At 33.0% G+C, this 15,329-nt stretch overlaps 1 protein-coding gene across 3 annotated transcripts in view; it reads right to left on the reverse strand.

The window, feature by feature from the left end:
• Window positions 1–2,717: 2,717 nt before the first annotated feature.
• Window positions 2,718–15,329, reverse strand: part of ARL6 (ADP ribosylation factor like GTPase 6) — a 50,510-nt gene continuing 37,898 nt past the window's right edge. For all 3 annotated transcript variants that reach the window (XM_067739164.1, XM_067739163.1, XM_067739162.1), the window contains 3 exons: window positions 14,444–14,573; window positions 10,453–10,508; window positions 2,718–5,454 (listed from right to left, as the gene is read on the reverse strand). In XM_067739164.1, coding sequence (XP_067595265.1) covers window positions 5,429–5,454; window positions 10,453–10,508; window positions 14,444–14,573 — 212 coding nt within the window. In that variant the 3' untranslated portion in view covers window positions 2,718–5,428. The remainder of the gene's footprint in view (window positions 5,455–10,452; window positions 10,509–14,443; window positions 14,574–15,329) is intronic.

The raw sequence follows: 15,329 nt of genomic DNA on the forward strand, positions 1-15,329 counted from the left end.
CTTCTGGAAGGTAGGATACATAAGACAGATATTTAAATAAATCTAATAAAAATAAGGATGTATTAAGTTAAATACAGAGTACTGTATAATCTTTAAATGTAAATAAAGTCTTCTTTGTGGCACTAGTAATTCTCTTATATTAAAAGGAAATACAATTGTAGGCTTCCTAGACAAAGTTGCTGCTCGAATCCTTTTCTACAGTAGGGCAAGCCCTATTCCTATTCCTAAAAAAGACTAAGACCTCCTGATATGGAGGCGAAGCCTCAGAATTGTCCTGATCTCTTTAAGAAAGAACTATAGTCTATTTCTTAAGTTTATACCCATTTCCCACATAGACAAGTTCTGTGATAAGTATTGATATATCTGCTTGTTACATCTGAAGGTCTAATTAGTAGAAAAATACTGCCTCTTGCCTTTACAGAGACCAACACACTTTTTAATCAGCAAACATAGCATTAATATTTAAAAAATAGTTCTGTGTTAGACATATTTCAAATTAGAAAAACAGATTTTAACATTAACAAGATACCATGTTGATACAGGGTCTTGGAAATCATTTTATTTTTTCTTAAGAAATTTTGTCCTGCTATGTATAAATGAAATAAAATTAGTCACAGTATGGGGGTTTTACAATGTAAAAAGGAATAAGTGATATTTTGTGAATCTATAAATTAAGCTCATGGAATTAGTGGACAGTACTTAATACACTAATAATCCAGCATCTAAAAAATGCAGTAAAAACTCTATCAAGTAGATAATAAAGTTTCCAGAAATGGCAAGAACTGACGTTATCATTTAAGAGCATCACAAAAACAAACAAAATAAAAAACCCTACAACACAGAAAGAATAATGTATCTGTAAGATTTATCTATAAACCTTCCCAAGAAAGCCCTGGGGAAATAGTTAGTGATCACTAAAATGAGTGAAGTGAGAGCTTCCTATGACCTTAGGATGGTACATTCTGATATACACACACATGCACACACTGAGCCTAAGAAAATAGAGCTTAATGTGAAATTGGCTTTAACTCCAACATTAATGATTACTCTCAATTAAAGGAAATGTAAACCTATCTCAGTAATATTTTACTGTAACATTATAACATTTCATTAAATAATTGGAAGAGTTTATAAAGTTTTCCAAAAGACAGTGAGACACACACACACACACACACACACACATACACACACACACACACTGATTTCTGGGCCTAGGCCTTTATGGATATATGCTATTCCAATAGTCAAATGGCAAAAATTTAGAACATTGAGGCAAAGCCATAAAATATTTGCAATTAAGAAAATATTTTTAGCTATAGTTGTTACTTGGGGTCACAACTTAAAATGCATATCCACAAATTGGATTATTAATGCGCCTACATTTTACCACGTTTCAAGACTGTCAACACTAGTTATCAGTTAACTCAAAATATTGGTAAAAGTCACTGAGAAATCTGGAAGACCATGCCAGACGCTTGGGGATAATCTGTGTGTGATTAAACTCTGAAACATTAACACGTCTGATGTTTCAGAATCAGCCCCATCTGTTGCCACCCATTTAAAGAAAAGGAAGGAAAAAGACATCAGAGGGCCAAGACATCAATATAACTGGGGGGAAAAAAAGGATTTCAATGAGCATTACTTTTCAGCTATTCGCATCTAATTTTTCATCTTTAATATAATTATTTAAGAAAGAAGTAATTTCAAATTGTTCTATTCCATTTTAGAATGCTCTTTAGCTTTTCAAGAAACCTTGTAGAGGTTAAGAACACAAATTCTGGAGCCAGATTGTCTAGACTCAAAATCTGAGGTCTTCTGTTTATTTGCAATGGGACCGTAGGCAAGTTACTTAACCTCCTTTGCCTCACTTTCATCATCTACGATAGGGGTCGGCAAAGATTTTATGTAAAGCCCCAGACAGTAAATAATTTCATGCTCTGTGGGCCACATACTGTATCTGTTGCCTTTTTTTTTTTTTTTAAATAACGCTTTAAAAATGTAAAACCATTATTAGCTCAAGGGCCATACAAAGACAGATTAGTAGTTTGCTGACCCGTGACCTACATAATAGAGATAATAGCGCCTACCTCATAGAATTGTTATGATGATTTTTTTTGAATTTTATTTATTTTTTTATACAGCAGGTTCTTATTAGTTATCCATTTTATACATATTATGTTATTAGATGAAGTAATATACATAAATAAAATGCTTAGAAAGTACCTGGCACATAGTAAAACCCACAAAAATGTTTATTATTTCTACTATATTTCTAACCAAATTTTATTTTCAAAGTACCTCCTATTCCTCTATGACTTCTAGCATTACTTGGTGACTTGAAATTTGGTGAAGAATTAAATTTGTCCTTTTTGGTTTATTCTAAATCACCAGAGAAAAGCTTAATACTATATGTTCATGAAGCTGCCAAGTGTGGCATTAAAATCGAATGATCAGAGGGAAGAATCAGTAATGGTCCTGAGGCAGTTCCTTGTAAACCCCAGAAGGAACATCCTTAATGAGAAAGATTCACAATAAAAATGTAATAAATAAGTTACTTGAAACATTTAATTAAACACAATAACCATTTCTCAAAGTATTTCCTTCCAGTCACAGAAATGAACAAACCTATTTTAACATCCATTTAAGTGAGCATTTAATATTGGTTTTATTTATTTTTTAACTAAGAAGCAAGAAGGAAAAATCAGAAAGCAAATCAGTTAAAATGCTACAGTATTTTAATGTACCAGAGCTATATGCAGGATGTATTTGCCTTAAGTTTTCTCTAGAGTAACTACATATATTTATGGAAATCACAATATGGTGGGAAAAAAATAAGTAATCAGAAGGCAATTCATGATTTTTAGCAGACGACCTATAAATGAAAAATACATACAACTCAGCTCTTCTGTGATTTATAAGGCACAGGCTGAATAGGGCCACATTATAAATATTTAAATGCAAAACATACAATAGGCTAACTTTTGAACATTTTATGAGGTGTCACATTGAAATGTGGAGCTTAATGAATTAAACTTTGTTAACACAGTGATGTCTAAACATAAAAAAACACTTGCTTGAGCTTTAATGCACTAAATTTTAATTGCATAATATGTTAAATACAAATGCAATAACCTCAGTGTATGCACACATGGCATGCTGTGACCACTGTAGCCCAACTTGCTTCTACATAATCTTTACATGAAAATGTAGAGTATGAATGGATGTTTATAGACTATAAACTAGATCTGGAGATCATGAAAACAAAGGAAGCATTTAGTACTCTCTTCTACATATTTGCATAGGTGTAAATTACTGTAGTTTGTGGAATACTAATTTAGAATCAACAAATCAACATAATTTCAAGAATTATTTTTATCATAGTCATTCTTGTCCAGAGTTTAAAGTTTGAAGTGTTAATAGACTTAAAACAAGCAAAAAGAAAAAAACAGTAGTCCCTTGTCCCTGACCTCCAGCACCCCAATCCTGGTCTCCCACCCCAGTGAGAGATTTTTCCCATCCTTTTAGCTATTCTTATGGCAGATATCTCTATATTTCTAAAATCAGTAATACTCTTAGTTCTTGAATCATCCATTTTAAACAGACTGTTTGGTTCTGAATCCCAGCACCACCATTTACTAGCTCTGTGACCATAAACAACCTTTTTTAGGCCTCAGTTTCCTTGTCTATAAAACAAACACTAGAATTACTACATAAGGCTATTATGAGGATTATATGATGCAAAATCCCATACATGTAATAATATCTTGCTCAAAATATAGTGATAGCTTTTATTATTGTTATTGTTACCTTACGGTAGATGAGGATTTGAATTCTCTTAAAACACCCCTTTCTCCATCCTCCTAAAATAGTTATAGCATATTAGGGTTTTTTTGTTGAATTACAGTGTTTTCATCTTCATGTCTTTTTTATATTTGAGGCACCTCTAGATTAATGAGACTTACTTTGTATCTTCTTCAAAACAATTTATGAGAGGCTGGCAAGCTAGCTAAAATGCTGGATCACTGGAATATTCTGGATGACTTTCAATGTGCCAAATTCGAAAGCACTGGGATTTCTGGACTAAGAGAAACTGAATTATAGAACTTTTACTGAAGTTTTAAAAATATTTTATTCAAATCGCTGTGAAACATACCACTACTGTAGTTATCATAATACATCTTTATTACTCACTTACCTTTTGTCTTCTGTTTTTATCATTTTCACACCTAAGGATATTTATGATGTTACACATTATATATTACAGTTTTTCTTTATATGTAATGTTTTTCAGGATTTACACCATTGCTCTATCCACTGTTTCCCAGTGATTAATTAAAAATGAAAGCTTCTATTTAGAGTTTACAATTATAAGCAGTCTCTAAGTTGTGAGTAGTAACACAATTTGCATACAGTAGATGGCAGAGATATGTTTAAAATTCTAAAAAACATTTTTGTAGCAGTTTATGCCCAGGAAAAACACAGTTGGTGAGTCACAGTCTATTTTAACAAAGTACTGCAGTAAACTGGAGATATTTTAAAGGAAGAAAGAATAAGTCAGTTGTAATAATTATGAAGAATCACATTAATTCATTTTTATACCTCTTAATATTAAAATGCAATATTTTCAGTCAGCCAATGAAATAAAATTAGATACTCTGTATGAAAAGATTCTCAAATTCTCCCTCATTAAATTTTAAGTTCTCTGAGGATAAGGAATATGTTTTGTTTACCTTGTATCACCATTGCCTAGGACAATGCCAAACTAGTATAGGTACAGAGATGTTTCATTTATTTATTCAGTGTTTTATTCACTGAATAAATAAATTCAGCTTAACTTGGTCTCAGGTAATTTACAAATGTTTGACAGTAAAACACCAAACACCATATTAACACAGCATTATTCTTTTCAGCATATAAAGCACACTAGTTTGTATATTACATTTTATGTTTTATTGATGGTGACATATAGCAAAACTTTAATATATATTAATTACCCATGGTCCCTTATAAATATTTAAAAGTTCTTTTTCACAAGCATAATCATACTACAAAGTCATATCATAAGCTAAGTTTTTAGAAGACAATTAAAAAAATAAAATGCATTAAAGATATCATAAATCAAGATGAGATACTGAGATAACTCTGACTTTACACATTCTAATTACAATCAAATGTAGACCTTTCAAGAAGTTGATAATTCTGGGGAGGGAGCCCTTCAGGAAACATTTAGTTTTTATATAATTAATGGCCAGATTAGCATACCTGAAGTCTTATGTTCTTAAAAACCTCATTCAGAGTCCATAAATGCAAGCAGAAGATTATCAAGTATCCTTAGATGTAAAAACTTTCAAAAAATTTAAAGTATTCAGTTTGCCTTAATATATATGCCTTGAATTGAAAATTGTTGAGGTTTCCGAATACTATCTTTTCATGTCTTCACAGCCTGGATCTGATCTGATAATAAAAACCAAATAAAAAATTATCAGTCTCTACAGGGCAAAACCCATTCTCTAAAGTAATCCAAGACATATCCATAAGAACATGGTAGAAACCTATGTGTACGCTTTTTTCTTTTTAAAAGCACAATTCACACTATAGTTTGTATTTCTGTCATTGTACATGCACCTAATTAAAATCAACTAGTTCTACAAGGCTTGTATTAAAAAAAGCAGTTCCTTGCCTCATCCCCTCCTTCTCCTTTCACAGGCAACTACTTTCAACTCCCTTTTAGGTGATTACCTGTGTATCTCTAAATAATATGCTTTTATTATTACTTCTTGAAATATCAGTTCCTTCAACGTAATAAGGGGCTTCGGTTCTCACACACTTGTACACTGTTCTTCTGCCACGCTCATCATGTGACCAATACTCCCATTTTCCTAACACAGTGATGTAGTCATCAATAGGATGACTATATGAATGCTATTCACAGCTGAAATGAGTGATATACCCCAGTTACTTTTCCTTTCTTCTACTACATTTTGTTTTCCCTGCAGTTACTAATTGTTCTTCATCCCCAACCCTGCTTTAGCTTTTTTTTAAAATGTACTTAACATTAATTCAATCCCACTACTCTCACACTGTTTCAACCTTTACTATTATGAAGCATAATACACAGTCAATCAATTTCACTTTCTTAAAGAACTCTCCCTTAGTCTTGTGTAAAACTATTTAGTCTGAACCAGTTGTTCTCCATGTTTGCCCAGTTATTTTCATATGAGATCTTTCATTATCACTCTAGGATCTCCACTATCATCCTAGGGATTCCTTCCCAACTCTCTTATGCAGATTTTCCTATTTCCCTTATTTTTTTTTCTTGTTGGTTTATTCTTTTGTTTTTGATCAGTACACCTCAGTGGCTACCTTAGTAAATGGTATAGAAAGTGAACTCTTCAGACTTTACATGGTTGAAGATGTCTTAATTATACAGTTATAATACACTGATACTGCCAGAGAATATTATTTTCTCCTTAGATTCTTCCAGGCATTGCTTCCAAGTGTTGCTGGTGAGAAGTCTGTTGCTACTTTGTTTCCTTATCCTCTAGATGAAACCTCTTATTTTCTTCTCAGGAAACTTGTAGAATCTTCCTCTGTCTTACAGTGTCGATTTTAATAATGATGCACCTTGGTGTGGGAATATTTTCATCCACTGCATTGGGCTCTCAAGGGGCCTTGCAACTAAAAACTCATCATTTAGTTCTGGAAAATACTGTTTGATGATTTATTTGATGACTTTCTCCCCTCTTTTTTCTCTGTTCTCTCTTTTAGAACTTCTTATTAGGTTATTGAGCCTCCTAAAATGACTCCTTACTTTATCTTTTCTTTCCATTCTTTGTCTTTTTTGCACCTTCTGAGAGATTGTCTCTTTTTTATCTTCTTTTTATTGAGTTTTCCATTTCTACTATTCTATTATTATTTTCCAAGAACTCATTTTTTTGTTATTTTTCAAGTAGTATTCTTGTCATATTTATGAAAGTAATACATTCTCTCTTATCTCTTTGAAGCTACTCTAATAGTTTTTTGAAATGTTTTCCCTAAATAGTCTTCTTCTAATCTGCTTTTTTTGTTTATGTTCCATAATTCTAATGTTTTGATCTTCAAATACTTGGTGATCTTTTGCTATCTTCTCATATGTATCAGTGAACACTGTAAAGCTGATTGGAATTTTGTTACATGTGTGAGGCTTGTCAAAAGTGATCTTCAGTCTAGTGTATCTAGCTAAGCCGTTTCCTTGAGAATTTCTGATGTTAATAACTTTAGGTCTTTTCTCTTAGTCTGGTCTGACTCCTCAAAGTTGACTTGCTGTCTCCTACCTATTGCCAGTGTCTTCTATGAGAAATAGGAGAAGGCAGAAGACGGTTATAACCTTCAGTATGAAACTTTCAGTTACTCCTCATTTTCAGGTCAGCATGCCAACATACAGTTGTGCTTGGTGTTCTCCAGTCCAGGGATACTATTTGACTCTCTGCGAAGAATGAAACTTCAATCTTCTTTTGGGGCAAGGATGTATAACTGTCTTCTCCTTTCTGTCTCACTTCATCCTTATTTCCAATTTCCATCAATTTCTGAGCCTTTGAGGGGATCTGCAATGTAAATTAGGATGCTTTCCAGCTTTCTCCAGTGCTAGCTTAGAATTCCGCTTTCTCAGGTCTGTTAAGTTATTCAACATTCATCAGATATTTGGCTTCCAAAATCTGGTTGCCATTTTTGTCGCTCCCATTTTTTTGGGTTAAATGGCTTTAAACAAAAGTCTCTTTACTGTCAGTGAGATCTGAAGAGGGGATGAAACTAAGTGTGTGTTCAGTCCTCGGTCTTTCATTGGAATACTCATATGCATAGTTTATAAAATTCTTATATTAAAACCTGGAAGCATTATTAACTTTTCACATACAGATAAAGTGATACAATGAATAAGTTTCATTAGTCACATGAGAGGATTTCATTTTATAAATATCTCTCTTTACCTCTGCAATGGTTTCTGTATATTCTCTGGTGGTTTTAAAAAATATTTCATAGTCTACTCATGGGTTCTTGTCTTTGGCTGTAGTGCATAGGTAATTATTGAGAATCCTTCCAAAAGAGAATGGAATCATGGCACTAAATGTGTCATTTAATGTTTTACCCACAATTTTTCAACCATAAACTTAAAATAATAAGATTAAATTCGTCCAAAATGAACCACAGGCCTTCTGGTTTATCATGCTAGGAAATTTCAGAATTTTGCAAGGAAAATGAAGAGATATAAGTTCAGAACATCCTTCACAGATTTACAGAAAAACTTTTGGCTCATAAGTTAACAGCTATAGGCACAGACTAGTCTCCTATATTTATTGCTACCTATTTTGCAGTATAGGTTTTCCCCTCTTTTCAAATCCAGAGAGACAGTTAGGAGCATCAAAAATGTAAACTGTTTACTGTTACATAGACATTATGAATAAAGGATCTTCTACTCAAAACCAAACTGATATACTTTTAAATCTACATACTAAGTTTCCTCCTCTACTAAATGGAGAAGTTAGGTAAAAGGGTAAATTTAACATTTTTTGAGTGCTTTCTTATGGTAGGCACTTTAACACATGCAGTATTTCATTTAATCTGTATGGCAATTTTTGAAGTTTTATTTTTTAATTTTACAGATGAAGAAAATTATTTTTATAAGATAATTAGAGACATTAGTTAATAATTAATAAGTAGTGGAATAAATCTGCTAGACTTGAAAGCCCAAGTGCTTTTTACTACTATTCCACGCTGCCCACATAAAATGGGGATACTACTACTTACTTTGCAGAAAATTGTTGTAAAGGTTACATAAAATAATATGGTAACACAAGGGCACAAAAATTTTTCCTATGAAGTATCCTTCTTACAAAGACTTGGGAGGTAAGATGCAAAGATAATGGATCAGAAAAGTCAAAGACACAAAAATTAGGTAAGACCAGAGTTGGCAAGTGGCACTGTGATGTTGGATCGTTACTGACACCTAGTGGCCTCATTGTTACAGACAAAATACCCCCCCCCCCCAAAAAAGAGATCTACAATTTAAAATTCAGATGACCATCAACCTATTTTCAGTAAGTTACTGTGCTTTGAATTACTATATTATGAGCAATTGTGGTGTTTCCATCCATGCTATATCTCCACTGTGAACAATAATAAGCACTTGTAAAATAAGAAGTAAAGGCTGAAAATATGCTTCTAGTGTCTTCTCTATAATGTTCCTCTGTAACCTATCTGTTTTATGTGGGAATCAGTCCCAGAGTGGTCACTTTGACCACTTCTTTGCACAGTCTAGGAAATGAAGTTGGTGTGTTCACAGAAAAATCCCACTAGCTCTTCTGAGAACTACTAGAGGTTCTCAGTTAAGTTTCACTTAATTGTAAAATATAACTAGAAGGTTCTTTGCAGTTTAATGGTAAATGTCATGATGACAACACGAAAGAGAAAAAAATACAATGGTCTGTGCAGTTACCTAAAACACCACATTTTACTAATAACACATAGAACTATTTATCAGAAGTACATTTAGTACTTTGAACCAAAGAAATACTATGTCTCTTTATGTATGGACAAGCAGGCTACTCTTAGATCCACTATGACATACAGAAGAGAAAAAAAACCACAAATAACGAATTGAGAGGGCTGTGTAGAAGAAATTAAATTTATAGCCACAGGACTACGGCTAGAATTTATAATCTCTTGTTATTTCACCCTTGTTCAGGGCAGGGAGATTCTAATAGAAATCATCCTCAATTGTCTTGCTCAAAAATGGAAATTTTTTGGCCTGATCTTCAAGGGTCCTGTAATAAGAAGGACCTATAGAACTTGGTTTCATTCACATTCACATTTTGTTGCTCTCTGTGGGTCACTGTGCTTCAATCCATTCCTGTGTCTAGTAGACAATGTAACCTTAGGAAAAATGATATGTCTTAATTTATGATAGCTATTGTGATGAATAACAAATAGAACTGTGATTACAAAACATTAATAGAATACCAGCATATATAATACTAAATATGAGTATTAAAAGTTGTAAAAACACGCCATGAATAAATGGAGCTACATATGGTGTATAGCATGATTCTTGAATGATACATGCCATGAAGATTTATTTTTAGTTATTGACAGTAAGGTCTAAAATTTGTCCCAAACTTCAAATGTGCTTCTATTACTAGATCTGACAGAAATTTGTTGCCATAAATTAAAATTATTTTCTAGAGATGTCATGCATGTTGATGTAAGCACTTTATTTAAATAAATCCTTTACAAAAATGTAATTGAAGTAAATGGAGCAAAGTATTGGATACTTACTGTATTGTTTTTTCTGATTGCAGAAATAAATGGAAACAAGAGGAAGAAAGGCAGTGATATAACAAAAATAAAATGTAAAGAAGGAAAGAAAACGTGAATGGAAGGGAAATAAAGGCTGAAGATGCACAGTATTTTGTGATGTACCTTGAAGCCAGTCTACACCTTCTTGCAATCCTTCTCCTTTTATGGCATCACTAGCACTGCAATAAAATCCGTAAAAAAAATCCATTTCATTACATCATAAAACTACAAGAATAAATACTTACAATTTTGCCATATAGCAAATTAATATATTCTACTAACATATCTGAGCAAAACTGGCTAAGCACTGAAACTGAATATATATAGGATATAAAAGTCTAAGTGTTCAGGAGCAAGACATGAGAAAATTATTCATAATTTATATGGACATTTGGAAAAGTGTATCACTAAAAAGTTACTATTCTAGGAATATTACTCAGACTGGCATTAATGAAACATACACTTTGAGTTATTGTCCCAGTAGCAGAAAAGCGTTATAGAATACACCACCCTACCAGCCCCAATGATTCAACAGCATTTACTTATTAGAAATGCTATACTTCGGTTGTAATTTAGCCATAGGATGGAGTGACTTTATTTGACATGAAGTTTGATATCTAAAAGGCATAAACCTGTAATTGTAACTTTGGTAAACTAGTAGAATAAAAAAATTCCAGGAGATATCAACCATAGTTTTTTAATTATTGGCTTCAAAAACCTGGATAGGTTGTTTAACTCTTCTGCCTTCAGTTTCTGCCTCTGTAAACTGGGGGAATATCACCATTGGCCTCAGGTGATTATTGTAAGAATTAAATATTTGAGATATGGATATAAAACACTGAACACAGGGTCTTTTCATTGTCTTTCCATTCTTGAGAGTAAACCTAAATCCTTACTGTGACATTATTTTATAAATAATAAAAACTTATATAAACTAAAATAATAAAATGCAGAAGATTTTTAGGGTATCAAACAATCCTTTTCAAAGACACAGACTAGGGCTTCCCTGGTGGCGCAGTGGTTGGGAGTCCGCCTGCCAATGCAGGGGACACGGCTTCGTGCCCCGGTCCGGGAGGATCCCACGTGCCGCAGAGCGGCTGGGCCCGTGAGCCATGGCCGCTGGGCCTGCGCGTCTGGAGTTTGTGCTCCGCAACGGGAAAGGCCACAGCAGTGAGAGGCCCGCGTACAGCAAAAAAAAAAAAAAAAAAAAACAAAGACACAGACTAATAGCTTCTCATAACATGTTACTGATATAGTTATTTCCTTTCAAAATATAATCGTATAATAACAATTAGTATACGTAATTAGATTTTCTGAATGATTAGGGTTCCTTTTAGTGTGCTGAAGCATGATTTTAAAATGTACTCAATTACCTTAAAGCTGTTAATTGGATTCTAATCAAAACAGAAATTACTTCCAAGGAATTACTTGTTAGACTAAGAATATGACTTATCATAAAATTATTTTAAAATAGGAAGACAGAAACAAACAGCATAAGATACACAATTATTCAAAGCAAACTATGGATTACCTATATTAATGGCAAAACATCAGTAACTGAAATACTTATATCAAGTAAGATCAATGTATTGATTTTATCAAAAACTTCTAGTCCCAAACAAGAGTACAGTACCATGAAGAAATCCTTCCCCGTTGGTGGAGGTGTCACTACCCTACTAAAAACCCTGCATCTTTTCCTAATAATTCCCAAATGTTTAAATTCTACCTTTCCTTTCAAATAAATCGTAAGACTTGTACTTGGAATAAAAGCCAAAGTCTTTATCATTTCCTACAAGGCCCTATGTGACATGGCCCCTGGTTATTTCTCAGTGGCCTCATCTACAATTTCCCCCTAGATCTCTGTTCCAGCCAGCATGGACTTCTTGCTGTTCCTAGAAAACACTGGGCACATTCTCATCCAAGAGCCTTTTCACTTGCTGGCCTCTCTATCTGGAAAGTTATTCCTCTAAACCTTTGTGTGAACTGCTCCCTGACTTCAGTTAGATCTCAGAGAGGGACCACATTCATTATTCTTTCTCTTACTATTCTACTTCGTTTTTTTTCATCCTCCCAACTGACATTTTATACATCTATTTACCTGTTTTATTATCTGTCTCCCTCACAAGATAGTAAAAAAGCAAATACGTACATATATCACACCAGGGACTTAGTCAAAGAACACACTGTAAGAACAATAACACAATCAGACCTGAAAATCAGAGTTGACTATATGTTTAGTACACTGGTCAAAAATAAACCAAAAAATTTTTCCTTTAATTTTCCAGACTATATTTCTCTATGAGCTCTTTTTTACTGACCAAATTTACTTGTACCTAAGACAAGAGAGATGCAATATTTTATCGCTGCATCACTGAGTGCTACTTTCTTTCTCTAAAATTAATGGATAAATGTATTTTTAATTTCATACATGCTTTAAAAACATTGCAAAAGATAAAAACAAACTTAACAAGTGAAACACTAATTGGAACTTAGTGAGATGTCCAGTTTGAATTAAGGAGAAGTCAAAATTTTAGATAAATTCAAAAGAAAAACTTGGTATTCTTCTATAAGTTGTGTAATATAGAAACTGGCAATATGTTATAAGTCCATATCCTTTTAGCATCAGGTATTACTTTTTTCTCTCACTAAAAAATATTCAGGTGTCACAATAAATCTGTTAAAATTCAATTACTAATTATTTTAAGTAGAAAGAGATTTTTCCATTTGTAAAATTAATTTCTACTTCGAAATTAAGAGGACTGCATCTTTTACTAATTAGACCTATGTTTTGAATGTTGTACTTTCTATCAAAGCAATCACAACACTTAATGCAAAAATTAAAAATTATTCTACTTCAGATGTTATCAATTTAAGTATGATATACAAAAATACAAAGGTTCTATCTCAAGATATTTCTCTACCCCAAGTCCCTCCTTTCTTCACCAACCAAATACCACAAAACCTCAAATTCCAACTCAAGAATCATTTAGTAAACACTGACTTTTCCTCTGATTTCCAAAGTAAGGAGGGTTTTACTTGAGATATGAAGCCTTGGGTACAGAAAAGTTTCAATGGCTTTCTCAAGCTCTTCTCTTTTCAGCACCAAGGTTAGCTCTTAAAGTTCTTCTCTGAGCTCTACCACTTCCTTGTTTTGTGTTCAGCCTTGCTCTATAGATATCTTCTTATAAAAAGGGGAAAAATGGCAAGAGAAGGATATCTTCCAGCATGAAGAGGTAAGCAGGTGGTTAGAAGGAAGGTTAATTTAACATAAGGTATTGGTAGGCTTTAAAATACTAATATATAACTTCTGGTTATCCTTGTTGGAATATTTTGGTAGAAAGGCACACTGGAGTTAAATATATTAGTAAGAAACTGCTTTCCAAATAAACAACGTATAATAATTTCAGACACTAATTATTTAAGAGTTCAACCTTATTAGTATGTCCAAATAATATTAATTTTTGCATTTCTATTTATTCATATCAACAAATACTTATTGTGTATCTACTAAGTAGCAGGTACCATTACTATTCTGGGGGTTACAGAGTAAACAAAATCAATGAAATCCCAGCTCTCATGGTACTAATGCACTAGTGTAGGAAGACAGACTATAAAACAAAAAATAAGAGAAGAAGGGGTCATAAGGAAATACAAAAGTAAAGCAAAGTAAGGAAAAAACAAGAGATGGGGGTAAGGTATAGTGATGTTTCAGAGTTATTAAGAGAGGTCTCTTTCCTGAAGGAAGTGCAATAACAAGCAGGAAAAATATTTTAAAGAATGATTCCGACAATGGGAGTAACAAGTACAAGCACCTTCAGGTGGGACTGTGGTTGGCTGATTCAATGTGCAGAAGGATATCAGTGTGGCTGAACTTGGGTGAGTAAGTAGGTTGTTTAAGTTGTTCTTTTAAAGAGTTGTTTTTATTTGTCTATCCCTGAAAAGATTTGAAAAGGTTTTAACAGTAATATATTAATGAATACCTGCAAGCCACGATTCTATAAAACAAAATCTTTACCTTACATCCTACCACTTATAAAGTGAGCTTGGAAAAAACCCTTAAAGTTTGGAGATTTTTTTCAGAATGATAAAATGAAAAGTAAATATAAAACTTTACCAAATATGCCATGGTTTATCTTTGATGTTCTCTAAACACAGCAATTGAGACACTTTTACAGATGTCACTGCATCTCTAAGATCCATTTTGTTTGCAAAGAATAAAATTGGTATTCGGCGGTGCTTAATATCTAAAAGAGAAAATAAGGCTATCATCACATTTCCAGCTTTTTGGGTTATCTTCTCCCAAATCCTTAAAACTGTAATCCAATGAAATTGTTTTCCAATCACTTCTTCCCATATCACACATACATAAACATTTAAAGACATATACTGTGAAGCATGTATTTGAGTGACAGGAGAATTTTAAAAATACCTCTTCTTAAGATTATCTGCCCTCTGGTTGGAACTGTAAACTAAAGATGGATGAGGTGGGAGTGGGGGGCTCATTAAACAGTTACTGAACAGCACCTAGAAAAGGGTCACACATTTTGGGTTTCATTTTTACTGTCAACAAAAAAAGAGGTCAACTTCAAACAGAAGTAGGAGTATAAAATGGATCCTGGTTTTATATTTTAGTTGCAGCATTATAAGTAACCTAGATACTTTAACAAGATGTTTTTACCTTGTTACAATTTTGGGAGCATTTTTTTTTTACTTTTGAATACATAATACATTTAAATAGTTCAAAATTCAGAAGAGACAAAATTGTATGCAGCAAAAGAATCTCCTCCCTCCCATCTTTGTCCTAGTCCATACACCTGTCCTCTCTACAAGAGGCAACCCATATCATCATCTGTTTCTTGGCATCCTGGCATCTTTTTATGAATATTTTACATATTTGAAAACAATTATTATATATTATTCTTACAGCAGACTATTCTCATTATTTTACACCTTTTGCTTTTCACTTAATTTCATAGCTTGGAGATTATCCCATATCAGTA

This window comes from Pseudorca crassidens, chromosome 5 (genome assembly GCF_039906515.1).
Source record: "Pseudorca crassidens isolate mPseCra1 chromosome 5, mPseCra1.hap1, whole genome shotgun sequence".
NCBI classification, from domain to species: domain Eukaryota; kingdom Metazoa; phylum Chordata; class Mammalia; order Artiodactyla; family Delphinidae; genus Pseudorca; species Pseudorca crassidens.